The 22755-nt window shown below is 35.2% G+C and overlaps 1 protein-coding gene and 1 long non-coding RNA gene across 4 annotated transcripts; one reads left to right on the top strand and one right to left on the bottom strand.

Moving 5' to 3' along the window:
• Positions 1-929: 929 nt before the first annotated feature.
• Positions 930-2545, top strand: LOC109095148. The gene is made up of 3 exons (XR_006160608.1): positions 930-1024; positions 1159-1229; positions 1611-2545. It is a non-coding gene; the product is annotated as an uncharacterized LOC109095148 (long non-coding RNA).
• On the bottom strand, positions 2389-21229 carry plat (plasminogen activator, tissue). Of its 3 annotated transcripts, none has more exons than XM_042761581.1 (15): positions 21074-21229; positions 15712-15798; positions 15570-15612; positions 14480-14614; positions 13794-13904; positions 11785-11959; positions 11492-11583; positions 11240-11414; positions 9900-9985; positions 8762-8824; positions 8438-8645; positions 7462-7598; positions 4807-4947; positions 3576-3724; positions 2389-3492 (listed from the first exon to the last, which is right to left on the bottom strand). In XM_042761581.1, exons 2-15 carry the CDS (start codon positions 15775-15777, stop codon positions 3331-3333), a joined length of 1743 nt encoding a protein of 580 aa, XP_042617515.1. In that variant the 5' UTR covers positions 15778-15798; positions 21074-21229; the 3' UTR covers positions 2389-3330. The 3 variants fall into 3 exon arrangements, with proteins under 3 accessions (XP_042617515.1, XP_042617516.1, XP_042617517.1); XM_042761582.1 differs by lacking the exon at positions 21074-21229 and adding an exon at positions 17204-17475; XM_042761583.1 differs by lacking the exon at positions 21074-21229 and adding an exon at positions 16700-17165.
• Between the last annotated feature and the right edge of the window lie 1526 nt (positions 21230-22755).

Here is a 22755-nt window from a genome sequence, read left to right on the forward strand (position 1 = left end):
ATGACGCGTTTCTGTATGAAGATCACCGCAGACCAAGGCTGCAGACAGCGCACCTTGTTTGTTTTCTTTATTTTATAAGTGCACAAAGTTTTGTTATTATTATGTGTGGATACAAATTAAAGTAGACCCTTTACAGATTCGATTGATGTATTGCTCTTATCTGTATGATCAAAACTGAAAGTGTAATTTAAGTTCTTTTCGGGGTTATCAAGAGAAAATGCCTCAACACGCGTATACGCGGGCATTGACTTCAGAGGGTTAAATAAATAATAGTAGCTGAAAAATAAGAACTAGTAGCATAAAATAGATACTATTGCATTTTAAGAATTAAATGTTAAAACGGCTTGCCATACTGGAAATTCTTTGCAATTGAGACCTTAAGGCTGTCTCCCTGATGAGTGCACTGACTATTGAGCTTGGGAGCTGATTGAGATGCAACCTAACGGGTTTGAGGATGGATTCAACATCTAATGTGTCGTCTGCACTGCTCCTATAGGAACATGTTCACATCCAACTCTGTGCTGCAGTGGCTTCAACTACAACTGTTTCAGAGGCTGTTTCTGTGATGAGGCGTGCAAACAGCTCAACGACTGCTGTCCCGACTACAACAGCACCTGCAGTAAGAACACATATATGCAGATATAGAGATGCTGAATTGAATCAAAAGCTCTCTTTGGCCTGAAGCATGTTAAGAGAGTGAGATGATTGTGTTTAGTTAGTATTTTGTTCCTCGATGTTTCATGCACTGCAGTCAGAATCACAGAAATCAGTTTTGTATTTGTTGCCAGATGATTCCTGGATGAAGTCCTCTCAGATAAAACATGCATTGCATCTGTGACTTTCTCTATAGGTTTCAATAGCACAACTGCAGCCCCTCCCTTCAACTCCACTACAGCTCCACCCTTCAATTTGCTACTTTCACTCTTCAACTCCACTACAGCTCCTCCCTTCATTTCCACTACAGCTCCACCCTTCAACTCCACTACAGCTCCACCCTTCATCTCCACTGCAGCTCCTCCCAAAGGTAATTAGTAGTAGTACTAGTAGGTAATTGTGGAAGTCAAGTTTTACCATCACTGTTGCAACTGAAGGACAGTGAAACCTGAAATAACTAATACGTGTTTTGTTTTGTTTTGTTATTTTGCATATTTCTCACAGGACTCACTGTTCTGGAGGTGAAGGTGAAGACGTTGTTGACTGAAGAAGAGCATCAGGCTGCACTGCTTCAGGTGAGAGGAGCGTTTCTGACTGTTTGTCTGCGTCCTGTTCACATACTTGCACTTCATGCTAAATGTACTTAAAATGTGCTTAGTTTTAGGGATGTGAAACAAAGTATACAAGTGTTTGGACAAACTATAAAACAAATCACTAGCATCACAGTCGTTGTACTCTTTCGTTGTAGCCGTCACTCTTTTAGGCCCCAAAGTGATTCTATTGGCTGAAATAACTTTTTTAGGGTATCTATTCTGTGCCTGATCAGAAATCCTCCATTATTGCTTCTTGTTCTGAACCATAAACATAAATCTTCTATGTGAATTGGAACACAGCTTTATTCTAATCTTATTTCTATTCTAATGTTTTCTCACTTCCTGTCATCTTTTTCCCCTCAGGTTGGCACTGTGCTAGAGAAGTTGTTAAAAGAGAATAATACTGACATCTACTCTGTTAAAGTCATAAAAATTAAACGGGTATCACCATAGAATTGAGTCGGAAATCAGAGAGAGGAACAGACATGAATAAGTGCTCATTGCTGCTGAACTTTTACTATTTTAGATTACATATGTTGATGGTTCAGCAAAAAGTGTGTTTCTGTGTATGTATGAATCAAACATGAAAAGAATGTGTTAGGAATCCCCAGATTTATTTTCTGTTCTAATGTAATTCTTCTGTGAAGGGAATCTGCTGCTGCTGTTTAAACTTTGTTTTCATTTCTCTGTTTTTGAGATTTGTGTATGACGATTGCACTGAAATAATAAGGAAGAGCTCTTATGAACCCAAACAAGCAAACAACTAAAACTGTCATTCTGTTGGGTTTTGTGATCGTCATTGCTCAGTGTGTTTCCTGCTGCTGCATGACTTTGTTCAGTAAATGTTGCATGAATAATTTCTCTGAGAACTGAGCAACGGTTTCTGAGTTTTTCTGGGAAATATGGAGACCAATTTGGCCTCCACTGTTCTCTGAAACCCATTCAACTATGAGAAGAGAATCTTATTTTAGACCAGACTGCTTCATCAGGACCAGACACCAGTGTGAGACGGCTTTATAAAATAATGTCGTCACTCGAATTTTTAATCACCTACGGTTTCAATTAGTTCTGACATTTTAGGACATTCTCCCAGACTTACAGAGCATGTTTTTATTTAAGGAAATAAACACGAGGAAATTAGTTTTTGCTGCAAGACTCCTGAAATGACTTTTATTTTGTAACTCTTTCGCAGTTTTTTTTCCTGAAATCACTCACTATTATCCAGTTTGACTAAACAAACAGTGTGAATTCACAAAACACTCTGAAAAAAAAAATCTGAAGTATTTTCATACAGAAGACAAACAACAGTTTCCATTTCACGATTTATAAAAAGTCATGCGAAAATAATATACAAGCATTTACTGTATAAAAACAAATAACAATAATTTAGCATTAGCTGATCGTGTGTATAAAAGTGTATAAAAGATGTTAAATATTAACTTACTATGCATCCCAACATCTAAAGTCCATAATAATATTAAATCTGGGTTGCTAAAGAAATTTTGCAGTCCAACAAGTCGTATTAAATACAGTCAAATGAATGTGTTTGGAACAACGTAGCAACACTGACCACCAAAATGAACGTCCCTCTGACCCAGCAGATGTTTAGTGTTAAAAATAACTATGATTTAACGTCATGACAAGCATTAATAAGCGTCACATAACATTCAAAAGTGCCATCTCACATCTTCACTATTTAAAAGCAAAGCAAAAGTGTCTCTAAATCCATTATCACTTTAAAACATGAAGTACTTTTAATAAATCTTGTGCATGAGAGTTTGCACTTTTTTTTCACCCTTTCTCATGTTTGCAGGGTGAAAATTGAAGGCCACGTTGTGTGTTGTAAATTAAAAACAGTCTTTGGATACAGATTTCTTGTCCTGTGTCCAACATGACATACAATGACCGACCGACGAGTCTCGCATTCCCACGTCTCCTCCTCAAATGCCACTCAAACCCGCAGCAGGTCAAATGTAGAGTCCAGTAGATGTGAAGGTCGGTGAATATGAGGCGTTTTCCCCATCACCTTATTTTCCGTACCCAACAGTGGCTGTATTTCGTGTGAATGATGTACGCTTGCGTCTCAGTTCGCTCTTATCTTGCTGGAGATCCAGTTTGTGTAGTTTGTGACGCGCGTGTAAACGCCAGGCGTGTCTTTCTTCCCGCAGCCGTCACCCCAGCTGATCAAACCCATCAGAGTCATCCTGCCGTTTTTGGGACACACCAGAGGACCGCCGGAATCCCCCTAAAGAACGACCAGGAGAAACCGATCACTAAAGAAGCAGAAATCACTCATGTAATGCAAACAGAGGCTGAATGTGTGGTTACCTTGCAGGCGTCGTCCAGGCCGCGCGTGTCTCCGGCGCACAGCATGTTTGGAGTGACCAGACGACCGGCCAGTTTCTCTGGGACACACTGTTCCTGCGGCCACAAGCGTACCAGACCACGCTTAATTCGCTCCGAGTAAAACGGAGAAACTGAGAGAGACGACGACAGAAGAAAGAGTCAAATTATCATACAGTACCTCAGTGACTTCAGTATTTTTTTGACTACTGATGCACTGCAAAAAAAACTTCTTAATTAGTCTTTTTGTCTTGTTTTTCAGTTAGATTTCCAAAATATCTTAAGGTTAAGGTTAAGAAGCTGTACTTTATTGTCCCAGAGGGAAATTTGTCTTGTGCTCAAAATAAAGCCACTGCATCACAACACTTAAAAACAGTGCACTGCACAATAAAAAACAGACACACATTAGTCTCTGACTCACTTAAATATCTATATTTGACAACACCCTTAAATATCCTGCTGCACTGACAAATTTTTCACTTATTTTTTAAAAGGTTTTTTTTTTTTTTTACTTTTTTTTACTGCATTGGCAAATTTTTCACTTTTTAATTTTTTTATTTATTTTATTTTATTTATTTTCTTTACTGCACTGGCAGATGCTTTCACTTATTTTAATTTTTTTATTTTATTTATTTATTATTTACTGCACTGGCAGATGCTTTCAATTGTTTTTATTTTTTATTTTATTTATTTATTTTTTTACTGCACTGGCAGATACTTTCACTTATTTTTATTTTTTTATTTTATTTATTTATTATTTACTGCACTGGCAGATGCTTTCAATTGTTTTTATTTTTTATTTTATTTATTTATTTTTTTACTGCACTGGCAGATACTTTCACTTATTTATATTTTTTATTTTATTTATTTATTTTTTACTGCACTGGCAGATGCTTTCACTTATTTTTATTTTTTATTTTATTTATTTATTTTTTGCAGCACTGGCAGATGCTTTCACTTATTTTTATTTTTTATTTTATTTATTTATTTATTTTTTTACTGCACTGGCAGATGCTTTGTGAAACAATCTGCAAGTGTGGTAAGAAAAAAATACATTCATATTAAAGACAGCCAATGAAAACAAGTCTGAATTTTTTTTTTTTTTTGCAGTTTTGCTTCTCAAATAAACTAACCTTCTCTGAAGGATTTTCTAATTAAAGAAAGATTATCAATTTTTTTTGGCAGTGAGCTATGTACATCTGATAATGAATCTTACACTCTTCCTCTTTTCCGTAGCCAGAGATCTCACACTCCGTCCAATCCGGTAAAGCCAGGTTTGGTTCTGGTAAACATGCAGGCAGAACTTCTGGAGAGTGAATGGCACACATACCGACCTCGCTCTTCAACTTGAGCAGAGCTGAAGACACAAGGAACATGACAGGAAATCACTTACAACTCAAGTCACATTTAAAACCTCATAAATACTGAAATGATGATCAAGTCACATGCTGTTTTTTTTGATTATATGTAACAGTTTATACCTGAGGGAAGTGAAGGAGTTACTGTGTGATAATGATAAAAATTAAACTTTCATATATTTTTAGATTCATTGCACAACCAACTGAAATATTTCATGGTCTTTTATTGTTTTAATACTGATGATTTTGGCATACAGCTCATGAAAACCCAAAATTCCTATCTCAAAAAATTAGCATATCATGAAAAGGTTCTCTAAACGAGCTATTAAACCTAATCATCTGAATCAACTAATTAACTCTAAACACCTGCAAAAGATTCCTGAGGCTTTTAAAACTCCCAGCCTGGTTCATTACTCAAAAAACCGCAATCATGGGTAAGACTGCCGACCTGACTGCTGTCCAGAAGGCCATCATTGGACACCCCCCAGAAGGCCAGTAAGACACAGAAAGAAATTTCTGAACGAATAGGCTGTTCCCAGAGTGCTGTATCAAGGCACCTCAGTGGGAAGTCTGTGGGAAGGAAAAAGTGTGGCAAAAAACGCTGCACAACGAGAAGAGGTGAGCGGACCCTGAGGAAGATTGTGGAGAAGGACCGATTCCAGACCTTGGGGGACCTGCGGAAGCAGTGGACTGAGTCTGGAGTAGAAACATCCAGAGCCACCCGTGCACAGGCGTGTGCTTTTGAACCAGAAACAGCGGCAGAAGCGCCTGACCTGGGCTACAGAGAAGCAGCACTGGACTGTTGCTCAGTGGTCCAAAGTACTTTTTTTTTCGGATGAAAGCAAACTGGACTTCAGGCTTCGGAAATCAAGGTGCCAGAGTCTGGAGGAAGACTGGGGAGAAGGAAATGCCAAAATGCCTGAAGTCCAGTGTCAAGTACCCACAGTCAGTGATGGTCTGGGGTGCCATGTCAGCTGCTGGTGTGGGTCCACTGTGTTTTATCAAGGGCAGGGTCAATGCAGCTAGCTATCAGGAGATTTTGGAGCACTTCATGCTTCCATCTGCTGAAAAGCTTTATGGAGATGAAGATTTCGTTTTTCAGCACGACCTGGCACCTGCTCACAGTGCCCAAAACTACTGGTAAATGGTTTACTGACCATGGTATTACTGTGCTCAATTGGCCTGCCAACTCTCCTGACCTGAACCCCATAGAGAATCTGTGGGATATTTGTGAAGAGGAAAGTTGAGAGAGACGCAAGACCCAACACTCTGGATGAGCTTAAGGCCGCTATCGAAGCAATCCTGGGCCTCCATAACACCTCAGCAGTGCCACAGGCTGCTTGCCTCCATGCCACGCCGCACTGAAGCAGTCATTTCTGCAAAAGGATTCCCGACCAAGTATTGAGTGCATAACATAATTATTTGAAGGTTGACTTTTTTTGTATTAAAAACACTTTTCTTTTATTGGTCGGATGAAATATGCTAATTTTTTGAGATAGGAATTTTGGGTTTTCATGAGCTGTATGCCAAAATCATCAGTATTAAAACAATAAAAGACCTGAAATATTTCAGTTGGTGTGCAATGAATCTAAAATATATGAAAGTTTAATTTGTATCATTACATTATGGAAAATAATGAACTTTTCACAATATGCAAATTTTTTGAGAAGGACCTGTATACCCTATGGGTATGAGCTACTCTTTCTTATATTCTACTGTTACAAATCATATCAATCATATCAAATTCCACATTTCATAAACACTATCAAAACTTCTTTTAGGATTAGGCAATAGATTGTTTTTCTAAAGTCTGAATTATAATATTAAATCAATGCACACTACCATTCAAAAGTCAGTCAGTAAGATTTTACTTAAATTATCTGTATTCATCAAGAACGCATTAAATTGATCAAAAGTGACAGTAAAGACATTTATAATGTTACAGAAGATTTCTGTTTCGAATAAATGCTGTTCTTTTAAACATCAAAGAATCCTGAAAAAATAAAATAGATCATGGTTTTCACAAAAATATTGGGCAGCACAACTGTTGATAATAACATTGATAATAATCAAAAATCAGCATATCAGAATGATTTCTGAAGGATCATGTGACACTGAAGACTGGAGTAATGATGCTGAAAATACAGCTGCGCATCACAGGAATAAATTACACTTTAACAGATATTCACATGTAAAACAGCTATTTTAAATTGTAATAATATTTCACAATATTACTGATTTTACTGTGTTTTTGATCAAATAAATGCAGCCTTGGTGAGCAGAAGAGACTTCTTTCAAAATGTTAAAAAATCTCACTGAACCTAATCTTTTGAATGATAGTATGTATACAAAATGCAACATATATCAAATGTAAAAACATAATAACAGTGGCCACGTCAGCAGCTGACTGTGAGCAGATGATCTTTGAGATCTGTTGAGATATGTGTGTAAGAGTGCAGAATGGATTCCAGTGGAGTGTGTGTGATTCGTCAGTGAAGGATCTGAAATCTCACCGATGTCATTGTCATACGTCTCGTCGTCGTACTGCTCATGAATCCAGTACTTCTCCACGTCAAAGATCTGCTCGCTGCTGGAGTTCTGAAGCCTGAAGGTTCGGCCCAGAACCACTCGAAGACGATTCTCATCAAACCTGAACACAGATCACACAAGACAAATTGTAGGGTTTCTGAAGGTAAATTCAAAACTTCAAGACCAAGTAAAGAATATTTAAGGAAACCAAATACATCAGTACCATCTCTAAATAAAAAAAAAAGTTTACACAATGAGTTGCATAAGCAACACTTACATAAATGCAATCTCCATTACTTTTTAAATCAAATTAATCAAAATGAAGTGAGTTTATGCTTAAAACAAGAACAAATATCTGCCAGTGGAATCTGAAAAATTTACTTAATTAAAAGGGAAGCTTTCATATACCCTACTGATATTACATTTGTCCTTGTTTTAAGCATAAAAGCATTATTAAGCATTTTTCGATCATTTTTACATTGCAAGTTAATGCATCTTGATCTAAGGATGTTTCCATTTTAAAAGTAAAATACGGAGGAATATGTTCATAGTTTTTCTTATTTTTTATTCCAGTTTAAGTTTAGTTATTTTAGTACATCGAAGGGAACTAGCTGAAACAAAACGTTTCTTAGATTTTATTTTATGTCAGTTAACGATCACTTCAAGTTATATAATCGTTTTTATGGATTTAATAGTAGTTTTAGTTTCGTTATCTATAATAAGCCTGGTTCAAATAATGTGCCTTGAATGTTTTTTTGACGTGCAATGTTTCAAGCAGTGAACGATGGTTAATCAGCACAAATGTATCTGATTATGATCAGCAGATTGCATGCATGATTTTTTTGATTCTTGGCGTCATGATGGAGGAAGTAAGATCTGTGAAATAAAATTGTCTAACATGCATCCTATTTTGTCAAGAAGGCAGTGAAACTGATCAAACACACACACACACACACACACCTCTCCTGGAAGCAGTGAGCGGCGGAGAGGATCCAGCAGGAGTCGATGAGGACGCCTCCGCACAGGAAGTTGTATGATTTGGCACGTGGGAGATAGACGGTGATGGCGGCTTGCCACGGATGCTCTCGGATATCGCTGGCCTGACCTCCACGAATCCTGAACATGGGCAGAGAGTTTGTAGGAGCTTCAGTGCGCTGCCCGCAGGAGCCTGAGCACGAGAGATAATGAGGAAAAACTCATAGAGGTCACAATCACAGAGACTCTTTTCAAGCGACTCGTTTTCTTTATGAAATGTGAAAGTCTCTGTGTCTTTCACCGTCTCACCTTTATTGTTGGTGATCATCGGGGCTCGTGGTCTGAGTGTGGTGATTGAAGGAATTTTCCTCGCTGTGGAAGAAGACAAATATGCTTTAAAAAGCACACACTCAGTTTTAGAAAAATAAATGTGTCAAGACCGATTTAAATGAATAACAGCGCATCGAAACCAAAACATGAGGCACATACTGAGTCCACATTACATTCACAGGTATTTTAGAAACCCAATTCAATCAAATATTAATAATAATAATAATAAAAATTAGTTGAAGCATGATAACAATAATAATTATTTTAATTTGAATTATCTGTTTATTAAAAGTCAAAATAATAATAATAATACGTTAAAGCATGATAACAATAATTATTTTATTTTTATTTTCTGTTTATTTAATTTTGTATTTTTTTACTAATATATAATATTTAGTCAAAACAATAATAACAATAAAAAATTATTATTATCATTATCATCATATAATAGTTATTTATTATTATTATTAACTAATTATAAAACTAAGACAAATATATTACTGTTGTAAATTACAATTGTACTTAAAATTATTATAATCTATTTTTTTATTTTAATTTACATTAGTTACAATATAAATGTTTTTGTTTTAAATTCTTCACTTTCAAACATTCAAATTATCATAAACTAAAACATAAAAAAAAACATTTTCATTCGTTGAATTAAAAATAAACATTAACTGAAATAATATATAAAAAAATCAACATTGTTTCAGCTAGTTGTCAAAGCAACATTCCTCATTTTCATTTAGTTTATCTTGATGTACTAGAATAACTAAAACCGAAAGAAAAACTAAAACGATAGACATATTTGATGAAATTATGAAAACACACAACAAAATTACTAAAACCTTAAAATTAAAATATTAAGTAAAACAGATTATAATCTCTCTGATACCAAAATAACACTAATTTCAAATTCTCAAGCTTTTATTTCAGTGGAATATCTCCGTAAAGCTGTAAACTTGTCTCCTCAAAAGTAGTGTAAAATTATACAAATGAGAACCTTGTGCACAGAAAATCTTACATTAATCTAAAACTGAACAGTGAAGCGCATCAGTGAGTCGTGTGCTTGTAGATCAGTGACTAATGTATTGATCAGGCAGCAGTGCAGACTTACGGCACTTAGGGACGTCACAGAGCTCCCAGGTCAGCTGAGACCCTTTATAGACGTGACACCAGGGGCCGAGGTCACCGTCCGGGTTCCTGTGAGGGAAAACAGGGAAAGAGTTAGAGATGAAGTGTGGAGACCTGATTTCTGATGCTTTAGGAACACTGAGGATGAGACTTCACAGTGTTTTTACCACACTTGAAGGATTTTAAGAGCATAACTGGTGTAACTTCTACACTCCAAAGTAGAAGACTAAAGAATTCCACAGGATTAACATGTAACATATTCAAACAAAGCATTTAACTCTTTCCCAGCCATTGATGAGTTATCTGGTCATTTAGAAGACAACGCTTCCCTGCCATTGACGAGTTTTTATGGCTTTTCGTGTTTTCACTGTTATACACTCGGGGGCGCTATTACACATCTTCTGAAGTACAAAACCTCCTGAATAAAAACACACGTGAACAGGATGGAGAAACTAGCGATCTCTTATATAAACAGATTCATATGATAAATAATGTGATCATCAGCAATAGACCTCATATAAATGAAAACTGCATAATGTTACAGTGTAAAATGTTGATCCAGGAAGTGGTATATGTCTGTGCAAGCTTTGGAGGTGTTGATGGAAGCGATTTACTGGATTTATGCTTTGATAATCCTAATGAATATTATCCAGATGTAGTTTTTGATAAAAATTAGATTTTCTCACCTTTTTGCTCAAAATTATACATTTGAAACCTACCTATATTCAAGTGTGGATAAAAATGAATGCTTTAAACTAGAATAAAATGGAGGGGAAAAGGGTTTGATTTTTATTTTAGTGTTTTGCATATTCAAATATTAATACAGCAAAATATAACGTAAGCCATCAAATTTTAGTGAAAATCATCAAAATCGCTGGTGGTGGCTGGCAACTTTTTTCAAAAATGCTGGAGGGGAAAGAGTTAATACTTTTTTTTGTTAGTCAACACACAGCCTTTCACGACAGCAAGGCGATAGAATTCACCAGTGTTCAACTGAAATTTTAAAAAACAAAATAATTTCATTGTCGAATGGTCACTTTTGTGTCCGAAAGCATGAAAGGTTAGTTAGAAAGATGATACAATTTTTGTGTAATAATATTTCGACTATACGTAAGCTTTATTTACACAAATGTAAATTTTTTAAAGTTGCTCCAAGTTTTGTGCCATTTAAAAATGAATTTAAAACTTCAATCCTTTAAAGCAGCTAAAAAAAGGAATGCTTTAAAAATCTCTCTCTCTCTATATATATATATATATATATGTGTGTGTGTGTGTGTGTGTGTGTGTGTGTGTGTGTGTGTGTGTGTGTGTAATTCATTGTACCTGCAGAAGTTGTGGCTGCCGATGCCCATCTCTCTGGCATCGGACCTCCAAGCGTTGTAGCTCTTACGAGACACTGCGGGCGAGTCCCACGACAGACACTTCAAACCGCTGCGTGAGACGGCTTTTGTCCCTCTGTAGGACTGACCTGATCCCCGTCTGCACTCTAGATAGGGGTCTGAAACGACACAGCTTTAATTAGTAAACACTATATGGATATGGATATCTATGTCTGTGTGTGCTGAGTGTTTGTACCGGTTACGCAGGTCGGTAAAGAGCAGAACTCCCATGAGAGCTGAGCCTTTTTATAAACGTAACACCAGGGTTTAGCGTCTCCATCTGGATTCCTGAGGATTAAAACACAACCCAAACATGATTGTTATTAATATACTCACCAACAACACAATGCAGCTCAATGCATGAAAGCAAAAAGCATTATTTTGGTTTTAAAGCATGGTGAAATCTGCAAATCGCATGGAAGAGCAATATGACATCAGTGTTTAATCTCATGCATTAATGAACAAAGGGAGGAGGAAGTGCATGTGCACCTGCAGTAGTTGTGATTTCCCAGTCCTAGTGTGTTTGCCTCTGGTCTCCCAGCAGTGAACTTCTTCCCTCGGAGTGCGCTGGAATTCCAGTTAATACACTCCAGTCCTGAGATGCTCATGCTCCAGGTGCCACGGTAACCCAACCCCTGACCCCTGAAACATCGCTCAGCTGTATCTGAGAGAAAAACATACCATCAAGATGGGCCTTATTAATGTTCATGTCATCAATTATTGCATGCTTTTGCTGAATGATTTACACATGTATGAGGCCAAAAGAGAATCTCAATGAGGGTGATAGCAACGAATCATACTAAAAAGACTATGTTACACCAATTATACTATTTTTTCTAGCAACTAATAATATTTAAAAGATTAAGTTACACTAGTTATACTATTTTTACTAGCAACTAATAATATTTAAAAGAGGAAGTTACACTAGTTATACTTATTCTACTAGCAACTAATAATATTAAAATAAGTTACACTTATTTTACTAGCAACTAGCAACAAATAATACTACACACTAGTTTCACCAATTTTACTAGCAACTTATAAAACTAAAAATAGTAGGTAATATTGGTTATGCTAATTTTATTAGCAACTACTACTACTAAAAACAGTACTAATACTTCAAAAATAGTACATAATACTAGTTATGCAAATTTTACTAGGAACTAATGATACTAAAAATATTAAGTTTTACTACTTATGCTAATTTTACTGGCAAGTAATGTACTAAAATACTAGTTATACTAGTCACACTAAATTTATTAGCAACTAATGATACTAAAAAAAGAAAGTTATACTAACTACACTAGCAACTAATAATACTAAAAATGATAAGTTATATTAGTTACACAATTTATTAGCAATTAATGATACTAAAAAATTTAAACTAGATATACTAATTATACTAGCAGCTAATAATACTACAAAATAGTAAGTTATACTAGTTATACTAGTAAATGTTAATACTAACAAATAGTAAGTTATACTAATATACTAAAAATAGTAAATTATACTCATTGTCTAGCAACTACTACTACTAAAAACAGTACATACCTAGCAACTAATACTTCAAAAATAGTACATAATACAAGTTACGCAAATTTTACTAAGAACTAATGATACTAAAAATATTAAGTTTTACTACTTATGCTAATTTTACTGGCAAGCAATGTACTTAAATACTAGTTATACTAGGCACACTAAAATTTATTAGCAACTAATGATACTAAAAAAGTAAGTTATACTAACTACACTAGCAATTAATAATACTAAAAATTATAAGTCATATTAGTTACACAATTGTTTAGTAATTTATGATACTAAAAAGATAATACTAGATATACTAATTTTACTACCAACTAAAAATTCTAAAAATAGTAAGTGACACTAGTTATGCCAATTTTACTAGCAACTTAGAAAACTAAAAATAATGGGTTATATTGGTTATACAAATTTTCTAGCAACTACTACTACTAAAAACAGTACATACCTAGAAACTAATACTACAAAAATAGTACATAATACTAGTTACGCAAATTTGACTAGGAACTAATGACACTAAAAATATTAAGCTTTACTACTTATGCTAATTTTACTGGCAAGTAATGTACTAAAATACTAGTTATACTAGTCACTAATGATACTAAAAAGTAAGTTATACTAACTACACTAGCAATTAATAATACTAAAAATTATAAGATATATTAGTTACACAATTTGTTTTAGCAATTAATGATACTAAAAAGATAATACTAGATATACTAATTATACTAGCAGCTAATAATACTACAAAATAGTAAGTTATACTAGTAAATATTAATACTAACAAATAGTAAGTTATACTAATATACTAAAAAATAGTAAATTATAAAAATTTTCTAGCAACTAATAATACAAAGCAAAAACAAAATTATATACAAGTAAAATTAGTATAACTAGTAAAGCCTCTAAACAGTGATAAACAGCTGTATTTGCTGCAAGGTCAAATGCTGATGGCTTACTGATTTCACACTGTGTTCCTTTAAACCCGTACGGACACTGGCAGATGAAGTCATTGGAGTAAACAGCTTCTTTACACAACCCTCCATTATAACACTTAGACACGAAACATTCTGAAAAACAGAATAATAAACACCTGTATGTCCATTGTGGACTATTTCTGAGTTCAATAAATTACATTTATTTAATTGCATAGAAATGCTTTCCAAAATATTCGTAATGAATTGGGTGTAAAGTGGTTTTGCATAATGATTACATCATTTTATATTTAGAAATATAACAACTTTTACAACATAAGGATGAATAAAACACGTGTTTTTAATTCCAGTGATTTTTCCGTGACCGCAGAATGAGAATATAGTTTGGATCTGCTTGAGCGAGTGACTCATGGGGAGGAGACGCTCTGCGTGACTCTACACTCAAATTTGAATGATTTGAATTAAAATAATTTGCTGCACAAAAGTTGTGTTTTTCATCCAGCGGACACACTGACACACACACACACACATGTTTTTCGATATATATATATATATATATATATATATATATAGATATATATATATATACACACACATTTTACAATTTATACACACTTATTATTTTATAAATCAAATAATAAATGTTTCTTTTTCTTTTAAAAGGTTAGTCTATTGTAAAAAGCTGAATGGTAGAGTGTGTGATCACTCACTGGTCACTGGTATCTCATGACAGCGTACTCTTCCTCGTGTAGCGCAGCGGCAAAATTCAACTCTCTGACCCCTCCATCGCAGCCATGATGCCCCAATGTCTCTGACCGCGGCCGAATTGGCATCCACACAAGCGTCTGACACACACAGACACAAAATGACACAGAAATTAAGACATTATGGTTGTGGTCAGGGATAGATGCAAATTAAATGACTCAAGCCTTCTCCTCCTCCACATCAGACTGGGGAAAGATAGAGAGGACAGAAACAAACAAAGGACAAAATTAAATACAGCATTCTAAGCAGAAGGCACAGTGCTGATGTGTTTGTCCTGAATGCAGAAGTTCTGCTTGTGAATGCGTGACATGTATGTTTTCCCTTTGTACATAGCGCCCCCTAATGGACAACAACATACTGAGGATATTATTGATATAGCATACTAACACATTACATTACTACATTACTATTTTGGTTACCATCTTGAAAATGGCTAGTTACTAGAGAAGCCATAATAGCATATTACACAATAACAGATGTATTGCAGATGAACAAACACTAAAAAAAGGCATCTTGCAGATGTAAATGCAGACGTCAAATCAGGGAAGCCAGTGACAAACATGACTCGATACTGAATGCTTCAGCTAGCCTTGATTACATTTCAGGAAACCTCTCATAAGCAATATAAAAGTATTTTCCAGTTACTATTTGAAGAGAAAATAAATAGGTTTCCGTCAAATACGTTCAAACTAAACTCTAGCTCTGATTGCACTCTAATGACGTACGCAACTCATAGATGCAACTTAATGCATGATTGCGTAAGTTAACTCAGGTCTATATAGAAAAACTCATCGTGAATCATTCATACTGTTAAGGAAAGCAAATAAGCAATACGTTAAAAATAAACAAATAAGATGGAAATTTAAAAATAAAATGGAAATTTATTTATTTATGTGTTACACCAGCAGAAGTGTTTTGCTGGCCATGTGAGTTTGCCACTGTTGTATTCCATGCATAACAGAAATTAGCATAATGCATACATACTGCAGAAATAACATACATTACATGAAGTTGAGAGGTCAGAATAAAACTCACCTCTATATGTGCGCGTGCCTCTCTTCTGTCTGATATTCAGCACCTGTCAGAGATGCAGAATGTTGTTCAGTCCAGATATCATCCATTTACTGTACATCTCTCTCACACACACACACACACACACACACACACACACACTTACTGTGGGATCTGCAACACAGTACAGAGCAGTTAGAAGCTGCAGCATCAGGTTTAGTAATAAATTCATGTTGACCTGAAGGTTTCTCTCCTGCAAAACAAACAGAAAGGTTTGTTACACGTTTCACAGGAGAATGTTATTGCTCATACAGTATGTTGCTCTTTTATATCTTAATGGAAAAAATGAACAACAATAATACAAATAAATAGAAATATATTTTTTTAAAAATATTCAAAATGAAACCAACAGAAGTACTAAATATTTCACTAAAACTTAAAATGGAAAAATATAAACTATAAAGTGTTACTAACATAACACTGGTTTATATTTAAAAAAAAGCACAAAAATGTGTCATGGCATCAGCAGAAATGCAATGACAATCCGTTTCCACTTTGAAACCAAGTTTTGTGGTAATGTGTTGGCCTTTTTTAGTCTAAACATAGAAAGGGTTTAATGGCTTTATGATCTGTTTTTCTTTTGTCTGACATTGTGAGCGTCCCCTGAGGAACAGAGACTTTAACAAGGACCACAAAACAGAGAAAAGAGTTTCTGCTTCTGAAAAGAAATTAGTCATGCACTACCCCATCACACACACACACACACACACAGTGGCTCAAAGTGTGTGTGTGTGTGTGTGTGTGTGTGTGTGTGTGTGTGTGTGTGTGTGTGTGTGTGTGTGTGTGTGTGTGTGTGTGTGTGTGTGTGTGTGTGTGTGTGTGTGTGTGTGTGAGCTGTAGCCGGACAGGAAGTTTATGGGTGTCTTCCTGTTGGCTGCAGTGCCTTGTAAACATATTTGTGTCATGAGAAAACAAGGGAGTGTTTCTGATATGTAAAACTATTTAATAGTAATATATGTTTGGATACAAAAACTAAATTAAGTCCATGCAACTAATGTAAAAAAACAACAACAAAAAAAACAACAACTCATTAATAAAATTATTCTCTTATTAAACATTTCAAGGGCAAAACGCAAGAACAGAACAATACTCACTGTGTCTATTAGATTACAACCTAATCAGTTTATCCAGCACTCCTCAGCGAGACGGTTATACATTTTAACAATTATTATTCAATCAGCACTGACGGATTAAGGTGGGAAAATCCCTGTCACAACTGCTTCTCCTAAACACCATTGTGAATCAAAATCTTTCTCAGATGTTTCTCCAGAGAAAAATCCCCCAAGAATCGTTTCATTTCTCATCAAATTCTTCCAAGATCACTGTATGTCAGTGGCTGAGTCACTTGTATCTGTTTATTTGTCAGAATAAACACATCTGCCACCAAGTTGGCGTTAAATGCAAACACAAAAACACATGCACATAAGGTCAGCACTCATGCAGTTTAATGCAGCAGTTAGTTGCATGCTCATTAAGGGCGTGAGACGTTACAGGGACCATGGTGTGCAGGAAACATATGGAGCCAGCTGACATGAGAGAGAGAAAACACACACACACACACAGACTCAAGAGAAACAAAACAAGCGGATCTGTCTGACCTGATGCGAGCCGAGCGTCTGCAGAATGACACTGCTGTAAAACCTCACCCGCTTTTCTTTCTCTTTCCCCCTCTCCACTCCCTTTCCTTCCGTTCTCTTCTCTTGGTATCGTTATTATTTGACCTCATTCACAATGTGCAGCAGCTCTCATGAGTCAGTATGAACTCTCTCTTTATGAGTCACATACATATAAAACCACAGACTGGCAACGACCTCAAACTTAAGAGTATTTTGTCTACAACCTTCTTCAGCCTCAAGCTGGAGTATTTTTTGTCTTAAACTTACTCAACCTTTGAACTTAAGAGTATTTTAGTCTTTAAACTTCTTCAGACTCAACCTTGAGAGCATTTTAGTCTTAAGCCTATGTCTATAAACCTTTTCAACCTCAAACTTCAGTATTTTTAGGCTTCAAACTTGAGTATTTCGTCTTCAGGCTTCTTCGATCTCAAGTTTAAGATTATTTTTAGTCTTAAAACATCTTGAACTTCACACTTAATAGTATTTCTGTCTTTAAACTTCCTTGACCTCAATCTTAAGAGTATTTTTGACTTCACACTTCTTCAAACTCAAACCCGAGTATTTTTGTCTTGAAAGTTTTTTCAAGTTCTTGAAAGTTCTTTTTTCAAATCTCAAACTTATGAGTATTTTTAGTCTTCAAACATCTTGAAGTTAACTCTTAACGGTATTTTTGACTTTAAACTTTTTCAACCTAAACCTGAGTATTTTTAGGCTTTAAACTTCTTCTCCGTCAAACTTGGATTTTTGTCTTCAAGTTTTTTTGATCTCAAGCTTAAGAGTATTTTATTCTTTAAACATCTTGAACTTCAGACCTAATAGTATTTTCTGTCTTTAAACTTCCTTGACCTCAATCTTAAAGAGTATTTTTGACTTCACACTTCTTCAAACTCAAACTTTGTATTTTTGTCTTGAAAGTTCTTTTTTCAAATCTCAAACTTATGAGTATTTTTAGTCTTCAAACATCTTGAACTTCACATTTAACAGTATTTTTGAATTCAAACTTTTTCAACCTCAAACTTGAGTATGTTTATGCTTTAAACGTCTTCACCTTCAAGCTTGAGTATTTTGTCTTCAAGCTTCTTCGATCTCAAGCTTAAGAGTATTTTTACTCTTCAAACATCTTGATCTTCACACTTAACAGTATATCTGTCTTTGAACTTCTTCAAACTCAAACCTGAGTGTTTTCGTCTGTAAACTTCAGCCTCAAACTTAATTCTTCAAAGTTATTAAACCATAAACTTATTTTATTTTTGTAAAAGTATTTTCTCTTCAAACATAAACCTTAAATTTGAGAATTTTTAACTGCAAAATTCTTCAGCCGCAAAAATTAGTATTTTTTTTCTTCAAACATCTCAAGCTCAAACTAAAGAGTATTTCTGTCTTCAAACTTCAACCTCAAACTTGAGTATTTCTGATTTCAATCTTCCTCAACCTCACACTTAAGACTATTTTTTCAGCTAACAATCAAAAATATCTAAACATCCTTAAAACAAGACTTATTCATCTGAGAGTTAACACTGCACAAAATTCACTGCACAGAATTCAGTACATGCATCTTGAATATAAGCAAATGCAGAACCATCTGTCTTGAATTCAAAGCATTTTAAGCATAAAAATCATTGCGAGAACAGCTGGCACAAATCTTTAAATGTAACAAAACAAATCACATTTATATTCAAGTCTTAATATCCTGTATCAGTTACACCTCCCAAATCTTGTTTTAAGGATGTTTTAACTGGAAAACAAGAAGTTGTTTCACTGTTGCAAAGGAAAAACATGCAGCATTTGATATCCACATGCACACACTTGTGTGCAGTGTGTGTGAGAAATCTGATCCTTCTTTTGGCCCCAAAGGCAGAACACAGCACCATTGTCCAGCAGACAGAAACACGTGGGAGGGAACAATAGACAAGTAGATCGCTGCAAACGTGATGAGTGAGTCGAAAAGCTTGTAAAGGAGTGAAGCTGAGTCACCACACACACACACACACACACAGAGAGAGAGAGAGAGAGAGACAGCGTCCTCATTACGAGTCTGTCTATCTGTCCTGCATCTGTCCATCTGTAAGCGCTCGATAAATACGAGGGCTGAACGAGCGCAGGATAAGAGAAGCTGCCTGCAATTTGAAGCAAAAACAACTAGTGACATGTTAACGTCAGCACAAGCAGACCTGGTGAGTTATGAGCAGCCTAAAAAGAATCCAGCTTAAAACCAACAAAGAGCCACCAACACAGCAGTGTGTCTGTAAAGCACAGATCTTATGCATTAGAGCGTGCTGTAGATGTGCTGACTGTGAGCCGACTGCAAACATTCACCAGAGCTCTGATCTTAATAAAAGCCAGAGGCAGTTTGTACTCATTCTGGTCTGGTGGGTTAATATTGCAACCGTCTTTAGATCAGACCAGTTTTAAAGTGTGCCTGACACACGGTATCTCTCATACGAATGACGTTTTTAGACGCACAGCGCTGGACGTTCACGGTACAAGCATGTGGTTTCGTAGTTCTGCAGATAAGAGCGGATTTATACACAGCAGAGTGTTATTAGAGGAATAACAAATTCCTGAGCGTCAGCGTCACACGAGTCTGAAGGAGTCCACATGAATTATAGTCTGTACTGTAAGTGCTGGATGAACGTCTGATGACCGCAGTGTAGTAAAGTATGCAGATCACAAGCACATGACCAAAACTCTATATGCATTTTATACACATGCTGTGAAAATACAAAGTGCTCTTCTGGTTAAACTTAAATTAACACGTTTGTCTCAAGCCAAACCAGATCAACCTGAATATATAGAGTTGCACCATCATAAGTCACTTTAACACGTTTAAATCAGGTACAAATAGATTATTAAGGCAACAACTGCACATTTACAAATTTTACAATGTATAAAAAAGAAAAAGAAAAACCGACTGAAAGTCTGTCTTACCCTCACGTTCACATTCTTTTATACTAGATCTATAATATCAACAGATTTTACTTATATATTACATAACATGTCGATATCTATACTATTAAATGACTGAATCAACTTTTCAATTTACAAATAAGTAATTTTAAGAATCAGGTATAAATAGCTGCATAAGGAAACAACTGTACATGTACAAGTTTACAGTGCTTTATATATATTTCACACGCTATACAAGTATGTAGTACTGTATATGCAAGTAAAATAAATGCATAACTCTTTGGCAGTGTTTTTATACCTGTACATAAGTAAGATTTTATATAATAAATGCTCAGTTTGGCATATATTGTGCACTGTAAAAATGATAATCAAAAATATGATCCTCATATATATATATATATATATATATATATATATATATAATATATATATATATATATATATATATATGAGGCTTATAATATATATATATATATATATATATATATATATATATATATATTATATATATATATATATAAAACGTAATATGACTCAATCAACCTGAGTACATGCGCTTACAGTACATTTTAAGAAATAATGAATCAATTTTAAGAGCCTTGTCAAGTATAAAAAATAACCTAAATGGAGACAATTGAGCATGTTCGTGTTTACAGTCTATATTAACTATAAGTCATTTTCATATACTATGCAATTTTGCAGACTAGACTATATAAGTGAAATAAATGCATACTCGGTGGTGTCTCAAATGCCAGCTCGCTGCGCACTAGTAAAACAATCTTTTTGGGCATCATTGCTGCATGTTTTCTTGCATCAGATGTTTTCCGGATCGGAACGCGATAATGCCCCAAAAATGCTGCTGTCTAGGAAGCACTGCGCTGTTCTGAACTCAAACGCATAAATCGAAAGTTTAAGCATGAAATAAAGTGTGTGTTCGGGTCTTACCTTCCGAAACAAGTGCGCTGTACTCCGCTTCCTCTTCAGTGCGCGTGAATGCGTCTTAATCCGAACTAAAGCGTCTCTCCGGATCTCCTCCGTGTCTCTGTGTCTGAGCTCGTGAATCTCAGGGTATTTATTCCGGAGGTGATGATGCTGGTGCGGGGCGGGGAGAGGCACAGGAATGCCCGATAAGTGTGCGAGATCAGTGAGGAATGACTTGTCAGTGATGTAGGCTAATACTCAACCTAATTATATGGGCACGTAAAAAATGTACGCAATGTACGCATTGCATTAGACAACATCAAGAGTCAGTTATTGTAAAGACCGCAAAAGCTGAAGCCCGTTTGCGTCACGGAGAAAAAAAAAAAATAGGCATAACAAGATAATCGCGATTTTTCATGTCACAATTCGGACTTTGTCGCAATTCTGTGAAAAAAAAAAATCAATTGTGAGATATAAACTCGCAATTGCGATTAAAAAAAAGAGAAAAGAATTGTAATTGAATTGTAATAAAAATATTCACAAGTAGCCTAATTTTATTTAGCCTATTTATTGGGGAAAAAAATAATCGCGATATTATTACGAAATAGGCAGAATCGTGAGATGTAAATTCTGAATCTAAATTCTGAGTTTATCTCTCGAAATTCTGAAAATGAAATTCTGAAAATGGGGGTTTATATTATTACACAATATAAACTGCCTATTTTGGCTTTTTCTCAGAATTGAAAAATTTCTCTGATAACTTATAAAAATCATTTTACAGTGTGTGTGCAAATGAGGGGAACTGACTTCATAAAGAAACGGTAAAACTTTACAATAAAGTTCATTAAAATTAATTAACTACTTTAGTTAGCATAAACTAAGCATAGCCTGCTTCTACAGCATTTATTAATCTTAGTTAATGTTAATTTCAACATTTTCTAATGCATTAGGCAATTAAAATCAAAAGTTGAGCTTGTTAATATGAGTTAAGGCACTGTGACTAAACAACTGTGTTTTATTAACTAACATTAACAAAGACTGATAAATACTGTAATGAATGTAGGCTGTTGTTCATAGGCCTACATTAACTAACATTAACTAACTAAACTAGGCCTGGAAAGTTGTTTCTGAGTTGTAGCCTAATGATGCTTAGATCGCAGAAAACAAGAAAATATTCCTGCTTCTTATTTTACAGTCTAATTTCACTGTACATCTGTTAGTCCATTAGACTCTTCATAAAGACTGTGCTTTCCTCAGCAGAAAATTAAGAAAACAAATTAGAAGAAATGACCTCGGCGCCTGTGCTGTTAACCACTGGTGTATTTAGTAGCTCGTTCCACTATTATGTGGCCCTGTGTGTTTTGAGGGGAAAATCATTGTGACGTCCTAACATGTGTCATCAACTAGAGGGGATCTGAACAGTAAACACCATTGGTTTTGGTCTGGTTTTCCCCCGGGTGTGAGGGTGACAAGAGCTGAGAAAATAAAATATATACAAGTTAATATGGAGTAATTTACATTTTAGATAAATTGCCTTTGCCTCTTTGTAATCCACCAACGAAAAACTCAAATGAAAGCCTAATCAGACCCTTTCCGTAATTCTTGCTGAATCAAGTTGTTAAAAAGAATCGGTTGAGCAAATGATTCAATGACTCTCTCAAATTGTTTCATTCCTGAATAAAACAGTGTTGTTGAACGAATCGCTT

This window comes from Cyprinus carpio, chromosome A8 (genome assembly GCF_018340385.1).
Source record: "Cyprinus carpio isolate SPL01 chromosome A8, ASM1834038v1, whole genome shotgun sequence".
Classification (NCBI taxonomy): Eukaryota; Metazoa; Chordata; class Actinopteri; order Cypriniformes; family Cyprinidae; genus Cyprinus; species Cyprinus carpio.